Source organism: Camelus dromedarius, chromosome 9, assembly GCF_036321535.1.
Source record: "Camelus dromedarius isolate mCamDro1 chromosome 9, mCamDro1.pat, whole genome shotgun sequence".
In the NCBI taxonomy this organism is placed as follows: domain Eukaryota; kingdom Metazoa; phylum Chordata; class Mammalia; order Artiodactyla; family Camelidae; genus Camelus; species Camelus dromedarius.
Window position 1 is genome coordinate 79205159 of NC_087444.1, and position 24589 is coordinate 79229747.

Sequence of the window (24589 nt, forward strand, 5' to 3'; positions counted from 1 at the left end):
CAGGGTCCAGCCAAGGTTGGTTGAATCCCTGGATGCAGAACCTGTGCACGAGAGGGGAGGGTGGCGCAGCCGTGCACGTCACCCCCACCGCCAGATGCCCGGGGCGGTCCTGGGCTGGGGGAGGCCGGCGAATTGGGGCAGGGCCCATAAGCACGGGATTTTGGGAGCCAGAGGCACAAATTTCAGGAGCTCCATCGCGGTGACCCTCCCGTATGTAAGTGACTGAGGAGGCCCCGGGCAGTGGCCTGAGTCGTACACGGCGTTCGCGCCGGGGCCAGGGGCGCGTGCACGTGGTTCTGGAGCTTGCCAACTGCACAGGGCACCCCGGCAGTTTCCGGCGGTGGGTTTATACTGCATCGGGTCACTCGATTCAGGAACGCCTCACGCCGTCACGGGTGAATATACCTGTTCATGCACGCAGGCCGTGTATATCGTACGCCCTCCACACCCCCTGCCTCCCCTTCCGGTTTCTCGTGTTCCCTCTGCTCCAGCGTTTTCGCCCGGGGTTCCGCCTTCCGGTTTCCGTGCCCTGCCCTCTCATTGGCCTAGCGCCCTCAGTCCCGCCCCCCAGCCACGGGTGTTAGCTCTCATTCCTGTCTCTTCTATTGGGCACGCTGCCTAAGCCTCAGAAATTTCAACCAGTGGAAGTCAGCCAGGAACTACCCGCTCAGCCAATGGGGCTAATGTACATACTATAAAAGGCCTGGCCTGTGTACCCTAGGATTTTCCCCAACTCAGCAGTGGGTGTTTTCGGTGGTGAGCTGCGGGGGTCTCTTTTGGCGGTGCCGTCCCAGTCACTGTCCCGCGGCTGCCGTGGGAGCAGGTCGGCGTTGGAAGAGCCTCAGCCCGAGTGTGACCTCCTGCCACCCCTTTTCAGGACACACAGTTCCACAGAACTCAGGAAGGCGTCCTCCTCACCTCCATCTCTTCTTCTCATGAGCCATCCAGAGGCTGTTATGAAGTCGGGCCAGGGTCAAACCGCAGGTGAAAGGGATAAGTACCAGGACCAGAGAAAGGGTTTATAAGAAAGTCCTAGTGTCCGTTGTTGGGGGTGGGGGCGCACAGAAGAAAGTAGTGACATCTCTTGTCTTTTCTTCAGTAGCTGCAGCAGGTCAAACGATGCCCAGCATACCAAACATGTGAGCGCCTCTGTTTTGTATCTGGAGGAGGAAGGAAGTGGGACCGAGGGATGACGAGCCAGCTGCACGTGTGAAGTGTTGGCTCATGGGACTGACAGTTATTGACCAAACAACTTAGCTGGGCCCTGGAGGAGGGAAAGGGGCCTAAGGAGGGTAAAGTGAGAGAGGAAGGCGAGCATTTGGGATCCCTGACATCCCTGACTCCCCACCTACCTCCGAAACTGAGGCTTGTTTCTTTCCGTCTGTCAGGCGGCGCTTCACTATTGACGATTTTGAAATCGGGCGACCTCTCGGCAAGGGAAAATTTGGGAATGTGTACCTGGCTCGGCTCAAGGAAAGCCACTTCATTGTGGCCCTGAAAGTCCTCTTCAAGTCCCAGATAGAAAAGGAAGGGCTGGAACACCAGCTCCGCAGAGAAATTGAAATCCAGGCGCATCTACAGTAAGGACAGTCTCTGTGCAAGATGCCTACACTTGTTCTTTTTTTTGCTCTGTTTCCTCTTCCATCTCTGACATCTGAACTCCGCATTCCTCCCGCTACTACCCCTAACCAGGCCCTCTGCTTTCACCTTGAAGATTTTTCCTCTGCCGTTTATTCCAGTTACACCATGTAAAGCTCCCTGTGTCAAACACCCGAATCCTGATGCCTGTTGCCTGTTTTCCCCTTGCAAACTTCCAGATCATGCTGTTATTATTCTGGTCCCAGCAGAATTTGCCCCTCGTGTGACCAGTCACTTGTAATAGCATCATGAATTGGGCCTCAGGGAAGAGTCTTGACACTTCTTCCTTCTGTCCTCCAGACACCCCAATATCCTACGCCTGTATAACTACTTCCATGATGCACGCCGGGTGTACCTGATTCTAGAATATGCTCCAAGGGGTGAGCTCTACAAGGAACTGCAGAAGAATCACACATTAGATGAACAGCGTACAGCCACGGTGAGGTGGGGATGTGGGGGGCTGAGGACTCAGGGGTTCGTGAATTTACTATGAGCTGGTGGGGGTGACTGCTTGTGGCTGTCATGAGTGTCACGATTGCTTTCATTCCTTATTTCTGAATTTGATTCTATATATTTTACGTGACTCATACCCCACAGCTTCACCCATGGATACCTTAATCACCCCCAGAATATTAACAAGCAGTGTGTTTAAGTTTGGATTCTTTGGTTGTAAGCAACAGAATCTAACTGCACTATCTTATGGAAAGAAACATGAAAAGGCTATGAGGGAGTTCACGGAAAGAGGGAGCAAGAGATTTTTGGAGGGCTGCAGATGGGGAATCAGAGCAGTAATCATTGCATGGCAGGCTTCATTCCCAGACTGCTCTTTCTTTGCTCTCACAGATAATGGAGGAGTTGGCAGATGCTCTGACCTACTGCCATGAAAAAAAGGTGATTCACAGGGATATCAAGCCGGAGAACCTGCTGCTGGGGTTCAGGGGTGAGGTGAAGATTGCAGACTTCGGCTGGTCTGTGCACACCCCTTCTCTAAGGTATGTCAGGGGGTGGCACCCTGGGTGCCAGTTAAGAATGACCCAGTTTAGGGAGAGGGGAGCAGGAAAACAGATTTTTTTCATTCTTTTTAGGATGTGTTTGAGCTTATATGACTATCTGTTTAAAGTAAATGAGTTAATGTATTTTAAAAACAAACAAACAAAAGCATACAGCTGACTCAGAAAACCCAAAATAAACTAAGATAATATAAAAGAAAAAAAAGAAAAAAGAATGACCCAGTTTAATTCATTTAACATATAAGACCCCGATACAAACCTGCGTTTGTATTTAAATACTGCCTTTCAAATGCATATATTTCATAGGTATTTGTAGACTGAAAAAATGTGGTTCAAGCATATCTTTAATTTTTTAATCTGTTAACATATAACTTTACCAATAAGTTTCCATGTAAATAAATTAAGAACCACTGCTCCATAATTCCAGGAATTTCACTGTATAAATCAATTATAATTAATTTACATGGTCCCTCTTGTTGCACCATCAGTTTGTTCCCAATCTTCTTGTGAAAACATCCTGGATCATGAGCTAAATAATTGCTGAAGAATCCCAAAATATGGAGTTGGAAGGTCCTAGTACTTGCCTTCTCCAAACCTTGATCTTTATTAAAACTTGGTGTTTCCAAACTCCTATGCTTGGGAGGGGACTGCTCGGGAGTTTCTAGGTTCTCCCGTCTCCCTGGAAGCTGCAGGAGGGGAGTTTCCCTTGTACTAAGACTCTGCTCGGTGCTCCTTTCTCTGCCCTCCTCCAGGAGAAAGACAATGTGTGGGACTCTGGACTACTTGCCCCCAGAAATGATCGAGGGGAGAACATACAATGAGAAGGTGGATCTCTGGTGCATTGGGGTGCTCTGCTATGAGCTGCTGGTGGGAAGCCCGCCCTTTGAGAGCACCTCCTACAACGAGACCTACAGACGAATCCTCAAGGTGGGATGGCCACAGTCAGGGCAGTTGTGCGGGAGCTAGTCAGTGGGGGCTGGTGGCTGGGCTGCAGAGCCTGGGGTACACCCACAGCTTCTCTACTAAGCTCCAGAACAGCACCTCAAGTGGACCAAGGAAAGTAACCATACTTCTCTTTCTTCTCTGGCCCCATCAGGTAGATGTAAGGTTTCCCCCATTAATACCTCTGGGGGCTCAGGACTTGATCTCCAGGCTTCTCCGATACCAGCCCTCGGAGCGGCTGCCCTTGGTCCAGATCCTGGAGCACCCCTGGGTCCGGGCTCACTCCCGGAGGGTGCTGCCTCCATCTGCTCAAATGGCCTCCTGAGCCCTGTCCACCCCCATTCCTTTGTGATTGCCCATGGAGCACCCCTGGCTCTGGTATCTCATCTGTCTTTTGTTTCTTCTCTTTTAAGATGCATCATGTTAATTAATAAAAGCTGAATCATTTTGTACCGGGTCTTTAGAGTTGTAAATGTTGGTGTGTGATTGGGTAGAATCTATTTTTGTGGGGTGGGGGCAGGTAGTTAGGTTTATTTATTTATTCTTATTTTTATTTATTTATTCTTTTTATTATTATTATTCTTTTAATGGAGGTACTGGGGATTGAACCCAGGACCTCCTGCATGCTAAACACACACACTTATCACTGAGCTGTACCCACCCATACCCTTCTGTTGCACTTTCATGCGGCAACTTCCCCCTTCATTCGTAAGGTGACTGCACCAGAGTGAACATCGAGACAACTCAGTGGGGAGCTGAAACATGTTTTCTGCTCCTTGCAGGCATCGTTTTCACCACTGTCTCCTGACTAAGAACTGTGGAGTTTGCCCTGTTAATGTTACAGACATGTTATTCTGTACCTTTTCCTCAATGTCAAATGTCCAGCAGATACAGAACCACATCCCTACATGACCAGAACCATGAAGTGAATATACACAGTTCAGCCACTCCATTCTCACAGCAGCAGCCCCAACTGCTGCAGCCCCATCACTGAAATGCTCCAAGGCACTGATGCATGGCTTTTCACCTGCACCTTCAGTGCTCACACCTCTGTGCTTTCTAGCTTCACCCGCTCTAACAGTTTTCTTGAGTTAATATTTCTATCAAACACCTGGAAACTCCTAATAAATTAACTGGTTCATATATAAAAATCCTGCAATATCACTTACTTCTGGTGCTGGTTAAACATATCACTGGGCCTATCTAGGGCAGGTAGATAAGGATAGAAAAATCAACTAGGGCCTCAACAGTGACAACCAGATGATATATGTTTAAACAATTAAAACTCTGAGATGCTTTACAGTAGGAATTTCAAAGTTTCTCCAATGGCTACATAGCTTTCCTCACCTGCACTGATTCCAAACATTCTGCCTCCTGTCACACAAAGAATATAAAAACGTTAATATCTGTTTTACAACCTAACCCAAAACCATTTAATTTAACTGTAAGGGTCAACCACATGTGAAAAGAAGAATTATGTTTCTCTTCCAATTTGGGCAAATTACTGTTGCCAGTGATGGCTAACATTGTTCCTTGTGCACAAACTGAGCCACATTTCTCCATAACCTCCTTTTATGAACAGTACCTTATGGGATTTAACTCCAGCTTAATCCTTGGCTCAATTAACATCCTGTCAGTATGCTTTTCTCCACCTTTAAAATTAAATCAGGGCATTTTCTGCACACCATGTTTCCATTTTCATACCATATGTATTCTCAACTCATTAGAAGCTAGATTTTATTCTCTCACCTTCAAAGTCATGAGAAGAAAACAAAAGGGCATTGAGGTGACTTCTAAGACTTTGAGTAATATAATTCTAGAAGGAATGTTAGGAATCCTAAGATGACTCTGTTGGTTTCTCTTCTGCAACTAGTTAATGTTGAGTTGGTTCAGAGTTCACCCCTGTCCATTCCTTTCCCCATCTATTCTCTTTCCTTTGTTGGTCTCATCCAGTATCGTGACTTGAAATAATCGTATACGCTATCAACTCCCAAACGTACATATCCAGAAACGAACCCTTTCCCACTGATCATACACAGGTTAAGCGCCTTCCTTAAAACAGACACTTTGTGGTCTTGCAGACATTTCAAACTGACCATGCTTGAAATTGGAGTCCTGAGCTTCCCTCCAAGCCACCCCTACTTGCAGCCTCCGCACCTCAGGGGATAACAAAGCCGCTATAGGGTGCTCCGGGCTAAGTCTATTACTCAGAGGTCAGTGCATCATGCGAAGTAGGCGCAGGGCCAAAAGACGCACAAAAGAGCCGGGTCCGTGCATGCGCACTGCGTGGGAAGGAGACTTCCGGCGTCCTCCTTTTGGCGGTTATTTTGAGTGCTCGCTTGTCCGTAGCCCCTAGAAAAGCATCGAGGAGGCCAGGCGCACGAAGTCCCCATGCGAGCCTAGGGCCGGGCTTCGCGGCCTTTCCCCTGGCCTGACCCCGGGCGAATGTCCCCGTCTCCTGAGCCCCAGCTTCCCCCAGGGTGGAATGGACGGCCTCGCTTCTGCTCCTCCGCTCCCCCGAGTTGTGCCCACGGTGAAGAGGCGGGTCTGATGGTGGGCTCCAGGCCTGGCTAAGTTTTACACGGAGGAAGACAGGCTCTAGGACGCGCCCCGCGGCTGCTTGTTTGTAGAGAAAAACTACGTTACCCAGAAGGCTTTGCACCGCGCGACTGCGGCAGGCGCTGGGCCAATAACGACCCTGGTCGGGGCATTTCCTGCGGGGGGGGGCGGGACTTCCGGCCCATTGGTGCTGGACGTCATTGGTGTGCGACGGTTCCGTCCACGCCAGCTGAGGGGAGGGGGTAGCTGTTCTGTGACGGCGTCTAGTCCGGTCTCCGCAAATGAACAGAGAGGAGGTCAGCACTCACCTCCGCGCGTTTGAGCGAGCCGTGGGCCTCCCGCTGAGCGGTCACCACGCCCAGGGCAGAGGAGTGGCGGTCGGCTGAGCCCGCGGCACCCGCCTCCGTCGCCGCGTCTCCGGGCCGCTCTCTCCACAGCGTCCCATGATGGCGGCGGCGTGGACGGACCCGGCGCGGGTGAGTGGACGACGTTTTTGGCTTTGCGGTTTCTCTGCTGGCTCGGAGAGGGCTCCTGAGCTGGGTGGAAGTCTGGAAAGGCACTAGACTTCTCTTTGCAGTTGTGTTTGTGTACGACAAGAGGAGCTGGCTTGTCACTGACTTTATCTCCAGGCTTAGAACACGCGAGACTGAATATACAAGTGGACAGTAGACAGACGTATATGAAAATAGAACTTCGACACACAACCTGCCCAGGAATCCAGCCTCTTATCTACAGTCAGCAACCCAGGAACCCAGCCCGGTCTAAGTCAGGCTTGCCAGAAGCCAGATTCCTATCTCCAGAGACAGTCCAGGAAGCGAAGCAGTGACTTCTGTGACAGTCGCCCCCAGATGGCCAGGACCAGGTTAATCATGGGCCCTTTCTCTAATTCTTTCCTCACTTGTAACTCAAGACCAACCAGAGAAAGCCAAATATGCGCCCTAAAACAGTCATATAGGATGCTGTATTACCGTACGCCGGAGAGTTTTCATTGTTTAAACATACATCATCTGGTTGTCACTGTTGAGGCCCTAGTTGATTTCTCTGTCCTCATCTACCTGCCCCAAATGTGACCAGTGATGTGAGTTTATCCAGCACCAGAAGTGAGTGATATTGTAGGATTCTGTATATGCACCAGTTAATTTATTAGGAGTTTCCAGGTGTTTGATAGAAATATTAACTCAAGAAAACTGTTAGAGCGGGTGAAGCTAGAAAGCACAGAGGTGTGAGCACTGAAGGTGCAGGTGAAAAGCCATGCGTCAGTGCCTTGGAGCATTTCAGTGGTGGGGCTGCTGCTGTGAGAGTGGAGTGGCCGGACTGTATATATTCATTTAGTGGTTTTGGTCAAGTAGGATGTGGTTCTGCATCTGCTGAACATTTGGCATTGAGGAGAAGGTACAGAATATGGTGGTGGGAGTAACAATAACAAATCAAACTCCATACGGAGTGTTTTTAGTCGAGAGTGGTGGAAATGATGACTGAGAAGCTGGGGCTTAGTTGCTTTTAGACAAGACATAAAGCCCTCGGCGTGGGGCCAGCACATAGCAGGACCAGGGAGGCTCAGCTGTTGCTACTGCTATTGATACATGTTATTGATATTATTATTGTCATTACTTACTCATTCCTCTGACGTCCCAGAGCCCTTTCTGTCTGTATCTCACAGTTTGAATGTCATTTCCATCGATTGTGCCATTTTCCAACAGCTCCTCTGTAGGAGGCTCGTCTCTCTTACACTGTTGGCGTACCTCACTTTATTGTGCTTTGTAGATATTGTGTTTTTACAAATCGAAGGTTTATAGCAACCCTGTGTCCAGAAAGTGTATCAGCACCGTGTTTTCAGCAGCATTTGCTCACTTCGGGTCTCTGTGTTACTTTTTGTTCTCACAGTAATTCAGACCCTCCACCAGCAAAAAGATTACAGCTTGCTGGAGGCTCAGCTGATGGTTAGCATATTTTAGCAATAAAGTTATTTTTAATTAAGGTATCTACATTTTTTAATATAATGCTATTGTGCACTTCATAGACTACAGTGTAGTGTAAACATAACTTAAATGCACTGGGAAACAAAAAAGTCATGTGACTTGCTTTATTGTGGTGGTCTGGAACCAAACCCGCAAAATTTCTGAGGTCTGCCAGTATCATGTTATGCCCAGAACGTTGTCCACCTCCCCTTCAGCCCAGCACAGAGCACATGGCCTCCAGGAGGTATTCTGTGATTAGGGCCTTGATCTTCCTGCACCTTTACCAGCAAGGCAGAGACAAGCTCTGATTCCATCCCATCCACGGCTAATGCTCCTGTGTCGGTCTGACTTTCCAGATGTCTGTGACCTTTGATGATGTGGCCGTGACTTTCACCCAGGAGGAGTGGGGGCAGCTGGACCCCGCCCAGAGGACCCTGTACCAGGAGGTGATGCTGGAAAACCGTGGGCTCCTGGTGTCTCTGGGTGAGTCCTCACCACTCCACCGTGTAGGGCACCTGCCACTTCCTTCACCCCAACTTCTGGCTCCATCTTGGCTGGTCAAGAAGGCCTCCAGAGCTCTCTTTCCCTCTCCCCACAGCTTCAGTCATTTTCAAGATTCATCTCTTTCCTGCCTGCTATCCCTGTGTCTCTTTGGACAAGAAACATAACTCCCTCTGGCTCCCAGAAAGTGGTGGAAGGTAATGGGGGTGCTCTGCAGGACCCAAAGGCAGAATTTCTAGTCGGGCCGCATGAGGGACTGATACCAGAACCGGGAGCCACCAGGATTGTGCCCTGGCTTCTGGGTCTCTCGTCCTGGCTTTTCCCTCTGACTTTGCTCACCTCTCTGTCTTCAGAATGGCTTTTGTGCCTCAGCAAGTTTGTGACAGGCGTGGCCACCGCAGTCCCTGCTCTCTGTGGCCCCCAGAGGCCTTGTTTCTACTTCTTTGCATATTTAGATGATTTCTCTTTCTTCCTCTGCTGCTGGGCCCTGCAGGGGTGTCCCTGAGGCAGGAATGGCCACCCATTCCATTCCACCCACACTTCCCTGAGCCTCTAACCCCAGTGCCCAGCACAGACTGGCCTCCATCTGAGGTTTTTATTTCACTCTCCAGAGAGGGAGCTGACTGCAGGAGACAGGTTGGCTTGAGCGTCCCCCGCCACCAGGTTAGCAGGGCTGTGAGTGATGGGATGTTCTCCCAAGAAGAGGGGGAGGCAGGCGGGCCCCTAGGAGGCCTGTGCCTTCAGTGCGGCAGGTATTGTTCTGAACACCAGGATCTCGGTTGTGGGGCTTTTTGGTTCTCCTTTGCCTTCACAGTTGTCTCTTGTGCCCAAAGTGCAGGGCCAGGACCCTCTGCTCGTACAAAAGAGAGAAGTCAGAGTCGTGCTTCTCAGCACCTGGGGGTTTTGTGTCCAAGGAGACACTTGGCAGCATCTGCAGCCAGGACTGGTGGTCACATCTGGGGTGCGGGTGGGGCTGACATCTAGTGGTGGGGTCCAGAGGTGCTCTCAGCGCCCTGCAGAGGACAAGGCGCCCGCTCCACAGAGGGTGAGCCGGCCGCAGTGGCAGGAGGCCAGGGTTGAGAAACAGCAGCTTGAGGACCATCGCCTTAGCCCTGTCAGTCTGAGGGAGGGGAGGGCTGTAAATCCCGGGCGTGGGGGAGACACGCCCATGTTTAGAGAACTGGAATGTGTGTCGCTGAGATTAAACCAAGTTAGGGAAGGGGGTGGCATACTCAGGTATCTCATAAGAAAGGTTTTTAAGTAGAAGTTTCCTACCTGGCCCTGCCGACCTCCTCACTCACCTTCCCTGCTTTCCCCGAGCTCACTCTGCTGCGCGTGCTGGGGTCTCGCTGTTCCCCACGCACACGCCTGACTCACTTGCTTTGGGCCTCTGCACTTGCTGTTCTCTGCCTGGTGAGTGTTCGTGGGCCTTTCGGCTTCTCAGCGCGGTCATCGCCTGCTCGCCAGCTGTGTTCTGACCATGAAATCTCTTGGAGGCCCCTCCCCACCATCACACTTGTGTTTTCCCATCACCCTTTTTATATTCTAAGCCCGTGGTTCTCATCCAAGGATGATGTTGTCCCCAGGGGACACTCGGTAACGTCTGGAGACGTTTTGGTTGTCACCACTGGGATGTGGATGCGACGGGCGTCTCCTGAGTGGAGACCTGGAATGCTCAACATCCTGATCCTGTGCGGGATGCACACACTCCCGCCCTTTCTCCTCAACAGAGAATTTTCTGCATCCAAGTGTCAGTCGTGCAGAGGTGGAGAAACCCTTTTTCCGAAGGCTCGTGGCCACTTCATCAGGGGCATTGAGAGACAACCTGAGGAGGCCATTCCTTTATTTTATCTCTTTCCTGCCTCCTCCTTTTCGGCAAAATCTGGGTTCAGTGCTGAATCCTAAGCACCCCGGCCCCAGCCGTTGGCAGTCTCCCCCTTTCACCAGCAGGAGCTCGTCCCTGAGCAGACAGCGGGAGCTTGCTGGGACCTGACCTCATGGTTTTGATTTCATTTCTGCAATTTTTTCGTGTTGACCTGCCATCAACGCAGGTGACTCTGTGTCTCCCACTTAACAGAGCTACACAGGATCCCCTTTTGGAAGGCATATAAGAAAAATAAAAGTGGGTCACTTTTAAGAAAAATGTTACTGTTAACGCTGGTCATGGCTCGCTCTGGTTCCTGCAGTACTGGCCGCATAGCAGGCCTGTCCTGGGCGCTGTTCTGCTTTCCCCGGTCAGTTCTCGTGGCCTCCTGGTCCCCCGCTAGGTCAGGAAAGCTCAGCTGCTGCAGTAAGTCTCTCATGCGGCTGAACTTCCTCAGTGAATTTAGAACATACACCTTCATTTTATGAAGCTGTCCTCTGTGGGGTTTTTTTGGAAGCAAAGATCCTTTTCTGTAAAATATTAATGACAGTAGATGTTAGTTGAAGTTTCTGTAAATGTCCAGTGTGGCCACCTCACTGGGCAGGATTATCTGTTTCATCACTTTCTAATCTTTCATGAAATGCTGAAGTCTGGGGTCACTGAGTCTGCCCCTCCCCTGTCCCTGTTGCCTACGGTGGATCTTCGTGCTCATAGGCCCGCCTCACAGCTACCCTACACTTGTTCTCAGGCTGCTAGCCCCACTCGGAGGTGCTTGCTGTTTCCTCCTTCCTGTAGCGTTTGGGAGACCAGGGTCTGGAGCCAGACTCTTGCATTCCATCCTCACTCTGCTCCCTAAAAAGTGTGTGGCCCTGGGCAAATGACTGAACCTGACTGTGCCTTGGTGTGCCCATTGGTAGAATGGGGTAAGACAGTGTCTACGACCCAGAACTGTAGTGAGGGGAAATCCCTAACTTACGAAAACGGGTCAGAACAACGCCTGGTGTCACCAGGTTGCGTGCAGGTTAGCAGCGAGGAACCTCGCGGCCGCCACTGCTGTGGTCGCTCGTCAGGAGCCGCTTCATCCTCAGGCCTGGATTCGGCACCTTCTGAAACGGGGTTGTGCAGCTTTGTGGGAGAACAGCGCAGAGCAGAGGTGGCTAGACCGGGCTCCATGTGGCTCAGCCATTCACCAGTCCTGGGCTCTTTGGCAAAATCACATCGTCTGCCTGACTGTTGGTTTCTGTATGATTTTCATCTGTAAAATGGTGCTGCTCACAGACATAGGAAATAAAGTTATGGCTGTTACCAAAAGGGAAGGGGGAGAGGGATAAATTAGGAGTCTGGGATTAACAGATACAAACTATCATATATAAAATAGTTAAACAACAGAGACCTACTGTATGGCACAGGGAACCCTATTTAGTATCGTGTAATAACCTATAATGGAAAAGAATCTGAAAAAAATATATATAACTGAATCACCTTGCTGTACACTTGAAACTAGCACAAACATTGTACGTCAAATATATGTCAATAAAAAAAGATACTGACCAAAATATGTGCTTGCTGGGACTGCTGTAAGGAAATTCTAGGATACAGTCCTCCACGGTCTGTAGGAAAAGAACAACACAAAACTTTGCTTGGGTTCTAAAAAAAAGGAAAACTAGCTCAGTGAAGACATATACCTTGTTTTGAATGAAAAGTTAGTCAGTTGTTTGAATTACTCCATAGATTCACAGACTTATTTCCATTTTGAAGTGATGTAATGCACTTAAGTTTCTTGAACACAGTCCTTTGACTATGATTAGACATTATATGTTAGTTTTTGACTTAGGAGTAAAAACTGCATGACAATATGGCATGCCTTTGGTTTCCGGGTCGCAGTCCAGCGTTTTGTGTGGGTGGCAGCAGCTCCGTCCTGAGGTCTTGTCCACATCCTGAAGTCCCAGACTAGACCCTGAGTTGTTCTTTCTTTCCACACAATCCTAGTGTCTTCTTCCTTTCTCCACATACAGGGTGTCCCGTTCCCAGGCCTGAGCTGATCTGCCAGCTGGAGCATGGGCAGGAGCTGTGGATGGGGAGGAAGGACTGCTCCCAGAGCCCCTGTCCAGGTAGGAGCCCGGGTGCGGGCTGGCGGGAGCCCCAGGGGAGGCTGCTGGCCTGGGCGCCCTAGGGGAGTGTCTTGTTGTGGCCCCTTCATGGTTTGGAAGCTGTGGAGCCCTTTCCCCTAGGTCCCTCTGTCTTCCAAAAGAGACATTTGTCCTGTTCTGCCCCACATCCGGGCTGCTGAGAGCACTGGGGCTGTCATGTGTGGTGATGGTGCCACTGTAGAGCCACACTCCTTCCCCTCTCAGTCCCTCGGGCTGCCGGCTGGCTTGGGAATGTCTGTCAGCTCATCATCAGCCCCCCGCCCCCCACCTCTGACTGCTCCAGGCCTCTGCCCTCACCTGTCACACGTCTCCACGCCAATACCTCAGAGGCACCCAGAGTCAGCAGGCCTGGGAAGGAACCCACTGTGTGCTCACTCTCTCCTAAGTTTGAGGGCACAGTCCTGCCAGGCAAGCCAGTCAGAGACCGGATACAGCCTCAGAGAGTTCCTCCCCTTCCCCCCCACCAGTCCCTACAACCGACCATCCCCCGGATCCTGTCCGTTTTACATATGTGCATCCTCTGAATCTGTCACCTCCACCGCCTCCCATCCGTTTTGTCCGGACACTCAAAGTCCACGTTCATGCCATCTTTCCCTGGGGGATGCTGACAGTTCTGACTGGTCTCTACACCTGCTTTATGCCTCTGGTCAGCTCGGTGTCCTGCATGAGCTCCCCAGGTGCTCAGACTCTGTTCCAGACAGTTACCGCTTCCCCAGCCACGGGAGTCTCAGCACATGGCCATCGATGTGTCAGCGAGCTTTCTTGTTGAAAGTGAAGTCTTCCCCTTCTGCTGCTTGGTCCTCAGCCCTTCCACGCTCATTTGGACTCTCCTATCTGTAGTTTCTCTTTTCACCCCACAGAAGAGGTCCTGCCCCTGGGCATGGCCAGTTCCTACCTCAGAATCTAGAAAGGCGCTTTCCGTGGAGATGCTTTCTAAACTGTTATTCTTCTTGTTTTATAACTTTGTCCTTTTCTCTGCTAAACATAAAAATATGCTCAAGGTCCTTACAGTGAAGAAACGCAATTAAAAATGCTCCTGTCTCACATTGTATTCATCCACTGTCTGTTCATCCTCACAAAGAGTTCTGCCAAGAACATTCATATATATTGGTCATTTTGCACATGATTAGGACTGTCTTTTGACGTTTCTTGGAGTGAAATTGTTGGATTATAGACTGCAAATTTTTGTGTTTACAAGACAATTCCCACTGTGTTCTACAGGGGCTGTACCACTTCCACTTCCACCAGGAAGGAACGGAGGGTCCTTCCACCCACACCTTGCCCAATACTTGATATTGCAAGACTGCTCAATTTTTGACAATCAGATGAATGCAAAATTATATCTCATGTGCTCCTGATTTCCTTTTCCTTCATTGCTGAGGGTCTTTAGCACCTTATCATAAGATTGTATACCAATCCTTGAATTGAGTTTTCTTCTTTGAAATGTTTCATGAATGTTTTCTATTGACTTGTTTGCATTTTCTTTTTGATTTGTAGGGATTGTACGTTACTCTTATATTTTTTGTGGATGTGGTAAAATACAGGTAGCATAAAATTGATCATCTTAGCCATTTTTAAGTGTACAGTGAGTAGTTTTAAATACATTCATAATGTCATGCACCGTCACCACCATCCACCTCCATAACTCTTCATCATTTAAAACTGAAACTCTGTACCCATTAGATGATAACCTCCCCCTCCCCACTTTCCCTACCGCCCCCTGACTCCCAGCCCAGCCCCTGGAAACCAGTTCTCCTTTCTGTGTCTGTGATTTTGACTACTCTAAGTACCTTTTAGAAATGGAATGATACTGGATTTTGTGTGTGTAACTGGCTTGTTTGACTCAGCATAGTGTCCTCAAGGTTCATGCACATTGCAGCATGTCTCAAAATGTCATTCCTTTTTAATGCTCAGCAGTATTCTTGTGTATATGTGTTTGTGTGTTGCATTTTGCTCATCCATTCATTTCTTGATGGGAACTTGGGTTGCTTCCATGTTTTAGCTATTGTGAATGATGCTGCTTTGAACGTGGTGTACAAATATCTTTGAGAACCTGATTTCAGTTCTTTAAGGAATATAACAAGGAATGGAACTGCTGGATCATATAGTAATTACATTTTTAATTTTCTTTTTTTATTACTTTTTTTTATTGAATTACAGTCATTTTACACCATTTTTAATTTTCTGAGGAACTGCCACGCTGTTTTCCACAGAGACCATGCCATTTTACATTCCTATCAACTGTGTAAGAGTTTCAATTTCTCCACAACTTCACCAACATTTGTTATTTTCTGTTTTTTTCCAGTAGTAGCTATCCTAATGGATGTGAGATAGTATTTCATTATAGTTTTGATTTGCATTTCCCTCATAATTAGTGATGTTGAACATCTTTTCTTTTGCTTTTTGGCCATTGTATATCTTCTTTGAAGAAATGTCTATTCAAGTCCTTCTCCCATTTTTGTATCAGGTTGTTTGTTTTTTGTTGTTGTTAAGTTTGAGTTCTCTATATGTTCTGGATACTAATCCCTTATCAGATGTGTGATTTGCAGATGTTTTCTCACATTCTTTGAATTACCGTTTTACTCTATTGATAGTGTCTTGATGCACAGAATTTTTAAATTTTCATAAACTACAATTTTTCTATTTTTTCTTTTGTTGCCTGTATCTTTGGCGTCATATCCAAGGAATCTTTGCCAAATCCAATGCCATGCCACTTTTGCCCTATCTTTTCTTTATGAATTTTATAGTTTTAGATCTTTATCCATTTTGAGCTGGTTTTTGTATGTGATGTTAGATAAGGGTCCAGTTTCATTCTTTTGCACGTAGGTATTCAGTTTTCCCAGCACCATTTGTTGTAAACACTGTCCTTTCCCCCATTAAATAGTCTTGGCACCCTTGTCAAGAATGATTTGATAATGTATGCATGGGTTTATTTCTGGGCTCTTGATTTTATCCCATTGGTTTGTTTGTCTGATTTTATTCCAGTACCATACTGTATTTGATCTTTGTAGTTTTGTAGTAAGTTTTGAAATTGGGAATTTCGTGTTCTCCGATTTTGTTCTTCTTTTGCAAGATTGTTTTGGCTATTCAGGGTCTCTTCAGATTTCATTATGGATGTTAGGGTGGGTTATTTATTTCTACAGAAAATGTCATAGGGATTTTGATAGAGATTGCATTGAAACTATAAGATCATTTTGGGTAGTATTGATGTCTTAATAATATTAGGTTTCCAATCCAGGAATATGAGATTTGTTTCCATTTATTTACATCATTTTTAATTGTTTTAGCAGTGTTTTGCAGTTTTTGTTGCACAAATGTCTCATCTCATTGATTAATTCCTAGGTATTTTATTCTCTTTAATGCTATTGTAAGTGAAACTTTGTAATTTAATTTTCAGATTTTTTTATTATTCATGTATATAAATGCAATTGGTTTTTTGTGTAATGACTTTGTATCCTGCTACTTTGCTGAATTCATTTATTGTAACAGTTATTTTGTGGCATCTTTGTGGTTTTTACATATAAGAAACTATCATCCAGAAGCAAAGATAATTTTACCTCTTCCTTTTCAATTTGGATGCTTTTGATTTCTCTTTCTCGCCAGTTGCTCTGTGTAGAACTTCTAGTATTGTGTTGAATAGAAGTGGTAAAGATGGATGTCCTTATCTTGTTCCTGATCTTAAGAGGAAAAGTTTTCAGACTTTCATCATTGAGTATGATGTTTGCTGTGGTTTATGATGTACGGCTTTTATTATGTTCAGCTAGTTTCCTTCTATCCCTAGTTTGTGAAGTATTGTTTTTCCAAGTCATGAAAGGTTGTCTAATTTGTTAAATGCTTTTACTGTCTCAATTGAAATGATTATATGGACTTTTTCCTTCATTATGTAAATGTGATGTATTATGTTTATTAGTTTTCGTATGTCAAACCAGCCTTACATTACAGGAATAAACTGCATTTGGTCATGGTGTATGATCCTTTTGATATGGTGCTGAATTTGTTTTGTTAATATTTTGTTTCAGGATTTTTGCACCAATGTTCATAAGGAGTATTGCTCTGTAGTTTTCTTGTAGTGTATTTGACTTTGATATTAGGGTAATGCTTGTCTCAGAATGAATTACAAAGTGTTTACTTCTCTTTAGTTTTTTGGAATTTTGAGGAGGGTTGGTCCTAGTTCTTCTTAAAAAATGTTTGATAGAATTCACCATTGAAGCCATCAAGCCCAGGTTTTTTCTTTGCTGGGAGATTTTGATTACTAATTCAATCTTTTTTGTAATTAGAAGTATATTCAGATTTTTCTACTTCTCTATGACTTAGTTTTCATAAGTTTTATGTTTCTAGGAATATGTCCATTTCATCTAGGTTTTCCAATTTGTTGGTTTTCAGGTCTTCATAGTACTCTCTTATGCTCTGTTTTTATTTCTTTAGAATCAAGTAATGTCCCCACTTTCTTTTCTGATTTTAGTAATTTGAGTCTTTTTTATAGTTCATCTAGCTAAAGGTTTCTCAATTTTGTTGATCTTTGCAAAGAGCCAGCTTTTTGTTGTCTTTGTTAAAGATATAATAGAATTTTAACAATAGAGAAAAAATCAATGAAATACACAAAAAGAGAGACTCATTGTTTACCTGTTTTATATCTAGTAATTAGTATCTACAAATCCTGAGCTCCCAGTTTATCCCTTTGCACCTCCTTCCTCCCATGGATCATGTTTTTATCAATTCTGCTAATCTCTGTCTTTTAATTGAAGAGTTTAATCCATTTACATTTAAAGTAATTGCTGATATGGAGAGACTTCTGTCATTTTGATATGTTTTCTGTATGCATTATAACCTTTTTGTTTCTTGTTTACTGTATTACACTCTTGTGTTTAGTTGATGTTTTGTAGTAAAGTATTTAAATTCCTTTCTCATTTCCTTTTGCATATATTCTCTAGCTATATTTTTTGTGGTTACCATGGGGATTACATGTAACATATTAAAGTTTTAGCATTAACTTGATTTTATACCAGTCTACCTGCAATAACAAAAAAATACTCCTTTACAGCTCTGTCATCATCCCTTTCCATTGTTCATGTCACAAAATTACATCTTTATATATAGCGTATGCCTAGAAACTTAAACTACTAAGTGTTTTAAATGCATTAGTCTCTTAAATTATATTGGAAACTACAGATGGAATTATAAACTAAAGTTATAATTAATATTAGCTTTTAGGTTAACAATTTTTAAAAAGTCTTCTAAATTATATGTAAAAACAAACAAAAAGTGGAGTTACAAAATAATACTAGTTTTTATAATTGCCCACGTAGTTACCTTTATCAAGATCTTTATTTCTTCGTATGGCTTTGAATACTGTGTCGTGTCCTTACATTTCACCCTGGAAGACTCTTTAAGAATTCCTTACAGAGCCAATCTAGTGGTAACAAACTCCCTCAGCTTTTATATATGGGAATGTCTTAATTTCTTCTTCATTCTTGAAGGACAGTTTTGCCAGATACAGGATTCTTCCTTGACACTTTTGTTTGTTTTACATTTGAATGTGTTGAACCACTACTTTCCAGCTTCCCAAGTTGCTGATGAGGAATCTGCTGATAATCATTTTGAGGACCTCTTATATGTGACAAGTTGCTTCACACTTGCTATACTCTCTTCATCTTTGGCTTTCAAAAGTTTGATTATAATTTTTCTCAGTGAGTCTATTTGAGTTTATTTTTCTTGAAATTCATTGAACTTCTTGGATGTTTCATAAAATTTGGGAGTTTTCAGCTATTTCTTCAAATATTCTCTCTAACCCTGTCTCTCTCCTCTGTCTGGGAATTCCACAATGAGTATATTGATTCATTGGTTGTGTCACAGATCCCTTAGACTGTACTCACAGTTTTTCAACCTTTTTTTTTTTCTGCTTCTGTGACTCAGTAATTTCCATTGTTCTATCTTCAAATTTACAGATTATTTCTTCTTCCTGCTTAAGTTTTCTTTTGAATCCCTCTAGTCATTTTTTCATTTCAGTTTTTGTACTTTTTGCTCCTGAATTTTTTGTATTCCTTTTTAGGTTCTGTTTGTATTGATAGTTCCATTTTGTTTTTATCTGGTTTTCTTGACTTCCTCCATATCTTCCTTTCACTCCTTGAACTTCTTCAAGATGGCTGTTGTAAAGTCTTTGTCCAGTAGGTCTATATCAGATGTTTTTCAGGAACAGATTTTGGAAAGTTTCCAAACATAAGATTCCATGTCCACAGGACTCATTAGCCTCCTAGCATTGATGGATGGCAGTATATGTGTGAAGTATTGCCAACCCAAGAATGTCACTGAGTCTTGTTACATAAGTACGACTGAGTGAATCAGTACCTGCATGACTCGTCCCTGCCCTCTCCTTGTCTCTTCCTGGAGGTCTAGTTGTTATCTTATGACTCAGAGCCCCAACTTTGATCACATAGGTGGTCTTTCAAGCTTCGCACTGAGTCATCTCTTCAACATAAACTATCTGTGGGCCCAGATGAGTTACTTATTTGCATGACTATCCAGTCTGGAATTGACTGTGTCTTTTTCCAGCACCCTGTCTCCTAACCCAGCCACTTCTCTGGGTCTCCCTTTTAAGGTGTCAACAGTTCAAGAATAAGGAAAGAAAGAAATTGTTATCCTGGAATTCAGAGGTAGGAAACAATGGCAGATACAGAGGCACTATTTTCATCTTCATTTTTTTTTACTGAAATGTTGATTTTCTTTCTTCTATGTTGGCATTATTAACAGGTCTTTTTGTATATTGTATTTCTTTCAGGTGACAAAGGAAAACCCAAAACCGCAGAACCTACCCCTTGTGAGCCAGCCCAGTCTGAGGGAGCCTCACTCAAGGGACAATTAACACAAAGAGTTTCCAAGGGCTCTCAGTTAGGCCAAACTGGGGATCAAAAAGGGTCATTGGAGATGCAGGAAGGACACTTGAAACCAGAGACAGAGCCCCAGAAGGAGAAGCTCCTTCAGAAACCAAGCTCTGAACATGGCAGCTTAGGGACAGCTGATGGTGTGTGTTCAAGGACTGTAGAGGAGCCAGTCCCCCCAGCAGGTGCTGCCCATGCCCATGACTTGTGTGGAGCAGGTGGAGATCTCATCATTCAGGAAGAGGAAAATATCTTTAAATGCAACGAATGCGGGAAAGTTTTTAACAAGAAACGCCTCCTCGCCCGACATGAGAGGATTCACTCTGGAGTGAAGCCCTATGAGTGCACAGAGTGTGGGAAAACATTTAGTAAGAGCACTTACCTCCTTCAGCACCACATGGTCCACACGGGGGAGAAGCCCTATAAGTGCATGGAGTGCGGCAAGGCCTTCAACCGCAAGTCACACCTCACCCAGCACCAGCGGATCCACAGTGGGGAGAAGCCCTACAAGTGCGGTGAGTGTGGGAAGGCCTTCACCCACCGCTCCACTTTTGTTTTGCATAACAGGAGCCACACTGGGGAAAAACCCTTTGTGTGCAAAGAATGTGGGAAAGCCTTCCGAGATAGGCCAGGTTTCATTCGACACTACATCATCCACAGTGGTGAGAATCCGTATGAGTGCTTCGAATGTGGCAAGGTCTTCAAACACAGGTCATACCTCATGTGGCACCAGCAGAGCCACACGGGGGAGAAGCCCTACGAGTGCAGTGAGTGTGGGAAGGCCTTCTGTGAGAGCGCCGCCCTCATCCACCACTACGTCATCCACACGGGGGAGAAGCCCTTCGAGTGCCTGGAGTGCGGGAAGGCCTTCAACCACAGGTCATACCTCAAGAGGCACCAGCGGATCCACACTGGGGAGAAGCCCTACGTGTGTGGTGAGTGTGGGAAGGCCTTCACCCACTGCTCCACTTTCATCCTGCATAAGAGGGCCCACACTGGAGAGAAGCCTTTTGAGTGCAAAGAATGCGGGAAAGCCTTTAGCAATCGGGCAGACCTCATTCGACACTTCAGCATCCACACTGGAGAGAAGCCCTATGAGTGCACGGAGTGTGGGAAGGCCTTTAACCGCAGGTCTGGCCTCACCAGGCATCAGCGGATACACAGTGGAGAGAAGCCCTACGAATGCATGGAGTGTGGGAAAACCTTCTGCTGGAGCACAAACCTCATTCGCCACTCCATCATCCACACTGGAGAGAAGCCCTATGAGTGTAGTGAGTGTGGAAAGGCCTTCAGTCGCAGCTCCTCCCTCACTCAGCATCAGAGGGTTCACACTGGGAGAAACCCCGTGAGCGTGACCGATGTGGGGAGACCCTTCACAAGTGGGCAGTCCTCGGTTGACCTTCAAGAGCTCCTGTTAGGGAAAGACTTTTTGAATGTGACCGCTGAGGAAAATCTTTTGCCAGAGGAAACATCCTACTCAGAACCTGATCGTTCATACCAAAGAGAAAGCCCGCAATTTCCTTCCCTGTGAGAAAGCCTGTTGGAGGATGTCATTTATCATCTAAAGAGTCATGTTAGAGATTGACCCAACCTAGAGCCTTACTCTACATCTGAGACTCCATCTAGGAGAGAGACCCAGTGCTTATTATGCATTTAGGAGAACCTTCAGCTATGTGTTTCACCTTAGTTTACACTGCAGTGTTATCTCAGGAATTTCTTTTTTTTTTTAAAGAAGGGAGAGACTCAGAATAGAAAATGAACTACAAAAAAGTTTTTCACACTCCTTGCCAAGCTGTGGCACTTTGTCATGGTTCCTTAGTTTACTTGGCAGGAGGAGCATTTTGTTTCCTTGGTACAAGATCTAGACTCTGTGTGTCTTGTATATACATTCATTGCTGTCCAGTGTAAGGAGAGTTAGACGGGTCTGGAAACTTCTCAGTGAATATCCTTTTTGTTCTAAATTATTGTCTCTATTCTTAAGGACCTTAATTTTTGTGAGAAATAGTGGTTTGAGCAATCAAATTCCTTTATATTTAAGGAGATGAAAATCCAGATATGGATGGGCACGTTCTATTGTACCAATTAAGACTATTTAGGCTTTGATTTTTAAAAGACAAGTCTTTTCTTCATATGATTTTAAAGACCTAATACTCAGACTTTCTCTTGTTTCTGTACTATTACTGGTCTACCTGACCGCTGTAGCTATGTGGTCAGTCTTTTAATAGGGTAAAGTGATTCCTCTCTGTTATTTAAAATTGATTTAGCACTCCTTGTTACTTTGAATTTCCATGTAAATTTTGAATAAGTTTGTCTATTTTTACAAAAAAAAAAAGACTGAATTTTGCTAGAAATTGAGTTACATTAGCAGATCAGTTTGTTGAGAGTCAGCATCTTTGCTGTTTTGAGTCTTCCAATTCATGAATATATTATGTCTCTACATTTATTTAATACGACTTGATTTATTTCATTATTGTTTTATATGTCTCAATAATCCTGTACAGTTTTTATAAGATTTATATATAGGTTTGTTTTTTTTTTGAGTGATTGAAAATAGCATTGACTTTTAACCTTTTAATTTCCTCCCAGTCTTTGGTAGTGTACAGAAATATAATTTTTTTTCATGCAACCTTACTGAACTGTAGCTATGTATTTTGATAAGAGTCCTTGGGATTTTCTACATAGAAATATCATCTGCTGATAGAGACAGCTTTATTTCTTCCTTCCTACTTGTATACCTGTTATTTCTTTTTCATGTCTTACTGCACTAGCTAGGATTTCTAATATGATATTGAATACTAGTAGTGAGAAAACATGTTTTTGCCTGATTCCTGCTATTAGGGGAAACACATTCAGGTTGTCGTCATTAAATATGGTGTTAATAGTAAGGTCTTCTTTGTAGAGCTTTCTTGAGTTTATAAAGTTTCCCATATTCTTCATTGGCTGAGATTTGTTTGTTATTGTGAATGAGGGTTGAATTTTGTCAAATACTTTTTTTCATAATCAATTGATAGAATCCTGTGTTTGTTTGTTTGTAGCCTGTTGATATAAGGTGTTAGGTTTATTTCAGTTTTGACTGTTGAACCAGCCTTGTATCCTTGGACTAAGCCCCACTTGGTCATGGAGTATAATTATTTTTATACATCATATTACAGTATTAATATACTAGTATTTAGTTGAGGAAGTTTTCCTCTAATGAGTGACAATGATATGTAGTTTTCTTTCTTTTCTTTTTTTTTTTTTCCCAGTGGTCATTGTCCGGCCTCCTAACATGTTGGGAGGCGTTCTTCTGTTATTTGGAAGACTGTTGTGTTGTATAGCATTGGTTTTGTTATTTTAATGTTCTGTAGCATCCCCAGTGAACCATCTAGTCCTGGAGATTTTTCTTTTGGATGTTTTTTAATTATGTATTTATTTTATTTAATGTGTATAGAACTACTCAGAGTATCTATTACATATTGGGTAAGTTTTTATAGTTTATCTTTTTCTAGGAATTGTCCCATTTCATCTAAATTTTCTTGTTTCAAGTATTCCTTTATTATCCTTTTGATGACAGCAGAATCTATACTTACAGCCTCTGTTTTATTCCTGATATTGGAAATGGGTTAACTGTTTTATCTCTGTGAATCTTCTTAGACATTTATCAATTTCATTTTTATCATTTCAAAGAACCAGCACTTTATATCATTTTTTTCCTCTATATCTTTCTTTTCCTAATTTCACTGATTTTTCTTCTGATCTTTATTATTAATCTTTTCTTTTACTTGCTTTGGTAGTATTTTCCTCTGCAGTTTCTTGAGGCGAGTGCTTAGTTTATTGATTTGAGGTGTTTTTTTTTTTTTTTACTTTATTAATATAAGCATTAAGTTCTATAAATTTCCCTCATAGCACTGTTTTAGTATCTTGTCTTATGTTCTAATTACATTTTATTCAGTTCTAAATAATCCTTTATTCGAGACTGCTTGTCTAACCCATGAACTATTTAGAAGTATGTTGTTTAATTTCTCTGTTTGGAGTATTTTATGTTTTTTTCCCATTCATTTCCAGTTTGTTTTATGTTTGATTTGGCTATTTAAATTTGTTGAGGTTTGTTTTATGACCCAGGATGTAGTGTATCTTGATGAATGTTCTGTAAGGCTGCTGCAAAAGAATGTGTATCCTACTGTCATTAGTAGAGTTTGTATAAATGTGGACCCGATGCTGGTGATGTTGATAATGTTTTTCAGATTTTCTGTATCTGCTGATTTCTTGTCTTGTATTTCTGTCTGTAGCTGAGAACGGGGTGTTGAAGTCCTGCAGTTTAATTCTGGAATTGTCTATTTCTCTTTTAAGTTCTGTTGTTTTTTTTCTTCCTGTATTTCAAACCTCTGCTGTTTGGTGCATACACATTTAGGATTGCTATGTCCTTTTGGTGTATTGACCCTTTTGTCATTATGTTTGGTTTCTTTTTGCTCCTGTAATTTTTTTGTTTTGCTTTGACATGTATTTATATGATTTTCATATAGTCACTATTTTTTGGTTAATGTTTGCATGGTTTATATTTTTCCATAATTTTATTTTCAACCTTATCTATATTGTTACATTTGAAGTAATGTAATATATGAATTTTGTGAATAGCATCTACTTAACTCATTTTCTTATATCCATTTTATTGATTTCTGTTTTAAATTGGTATATTTAGACCATTTAAGTTTAAAATAATTATTGATATTTTTAGGGCTTTTGTCTGCCATTTTATGATGTTTTTATTCCCTGTTTATTGCTGCCCCGTTGTTTGGTTTTGGTTTTGAAAGTGAGGTTCTCTTTGTTTTGCCTTCTTGTGGGTTACTTTAATTTTTGGAATTCCATTTGATGCATCTGTGATGTTTTTTAGCATATCTCTTGTATTTTATTGGTTATTCTAGGTGCTGTGTTGTACATACAGAACTTACCATAGCCTAGTATCAGCATTTTGGCACTTTGACACGTAGAAACCTTACTTCCATTGGGTTTCTTTACATTCCCCATTCTTTAATATAATTTTCTTAAGTACTTCCTCTTCTTATACCAAGCACCATATTGGATGATGTTCTTTTTTGCTTCAGCTGTCAAACTG

The 24589-nt window shown here is 44.0% G+C and overlaps 2 protein-coding genes across 11 annotated transcripts; both read left to right on the forward strand.

Moving 5' to 3' along the window:
• Nucleotides 1-675: 675 nt before the first annotated feature.
• AURKC (aurora kinase C) lies at nt 676-4047 on the forward strand. Of its 5 annotated transcripts, none has more exons than XM_064489921.1 (8): nt 686-756; nt 878-984; nt 1100-1139; nt 1389-1580; nt 1939-2077; nt 2482-2630; nt 3401-3575; nt 3745-4047. In XM_064489921.1, exons 2-8 carry the CDS (start codon nt 936-938, stop codon nt 3913-3915), a joined length of 915 nt encoding a protein of 304 aa, XP_064345991.1. In that variant the 5' UTR covers nt 686-756; nt 878-935; the 3' UTR covers nt 3916-4047. The 5 variants fall into 5 exon arrangements, with proteins under 5 accessions (XP_031313254.2, XP_010972906.3, XP_064345991.1 ...); XM_064489922.1 differs by having other exon boundaries at nt 1103-1139; XM_031457394.2 differs by having other exon boundaries at nt 676-984.
• Nucleotides 4048-6366: 2319 nt separating this feature from the next.
• On the forward strand, nt 6367-21945 carry LOC105084471 (zinc finger protein 805). Of its 6 annotated transcripts, XM_064489892.1 has the most exons (5): nt 8470-8590; nt 8706-8805; nt 12488-12583; nt 19218-19272; nt 19398-21945. In XM_064489892.1, the coding sequence occupies exon 5, from the start codon at nt 19544-19546 to the stop codon at nt 21026-21028; it is 1485 nt and encodes a 494-aa protein (XP_064345962.1). In that variant the 5' UTR covers nt 8470-8590; nt 8706-8805; nt 12488-12583; nt 19218-19272; nt 19398-19543; the 3' UTR covers nt 21029-21945. The 6 variants fall into 6 exon arrangements, with proteins under 6 accessions (XP_031313183.1, XP_064345960.1, XP_031313184.1 ...); XM_031457323.2 differs by lacking the exons at nt 8706-8805; nt 19218-19272 and adding an exon at nt 6367-6625 and having other exon boundaries at nt 8464-8590; XM_031457324.2 differs by lacking the exons at nt 8706-8805; nt 19218-19272 and adding an exon at nt 6640-7011 and having other exon boundaries at nt 8464-8590.
• The last annotated feature ends 2644 nt before the right edge of the window (nt 21946-24589 follow it).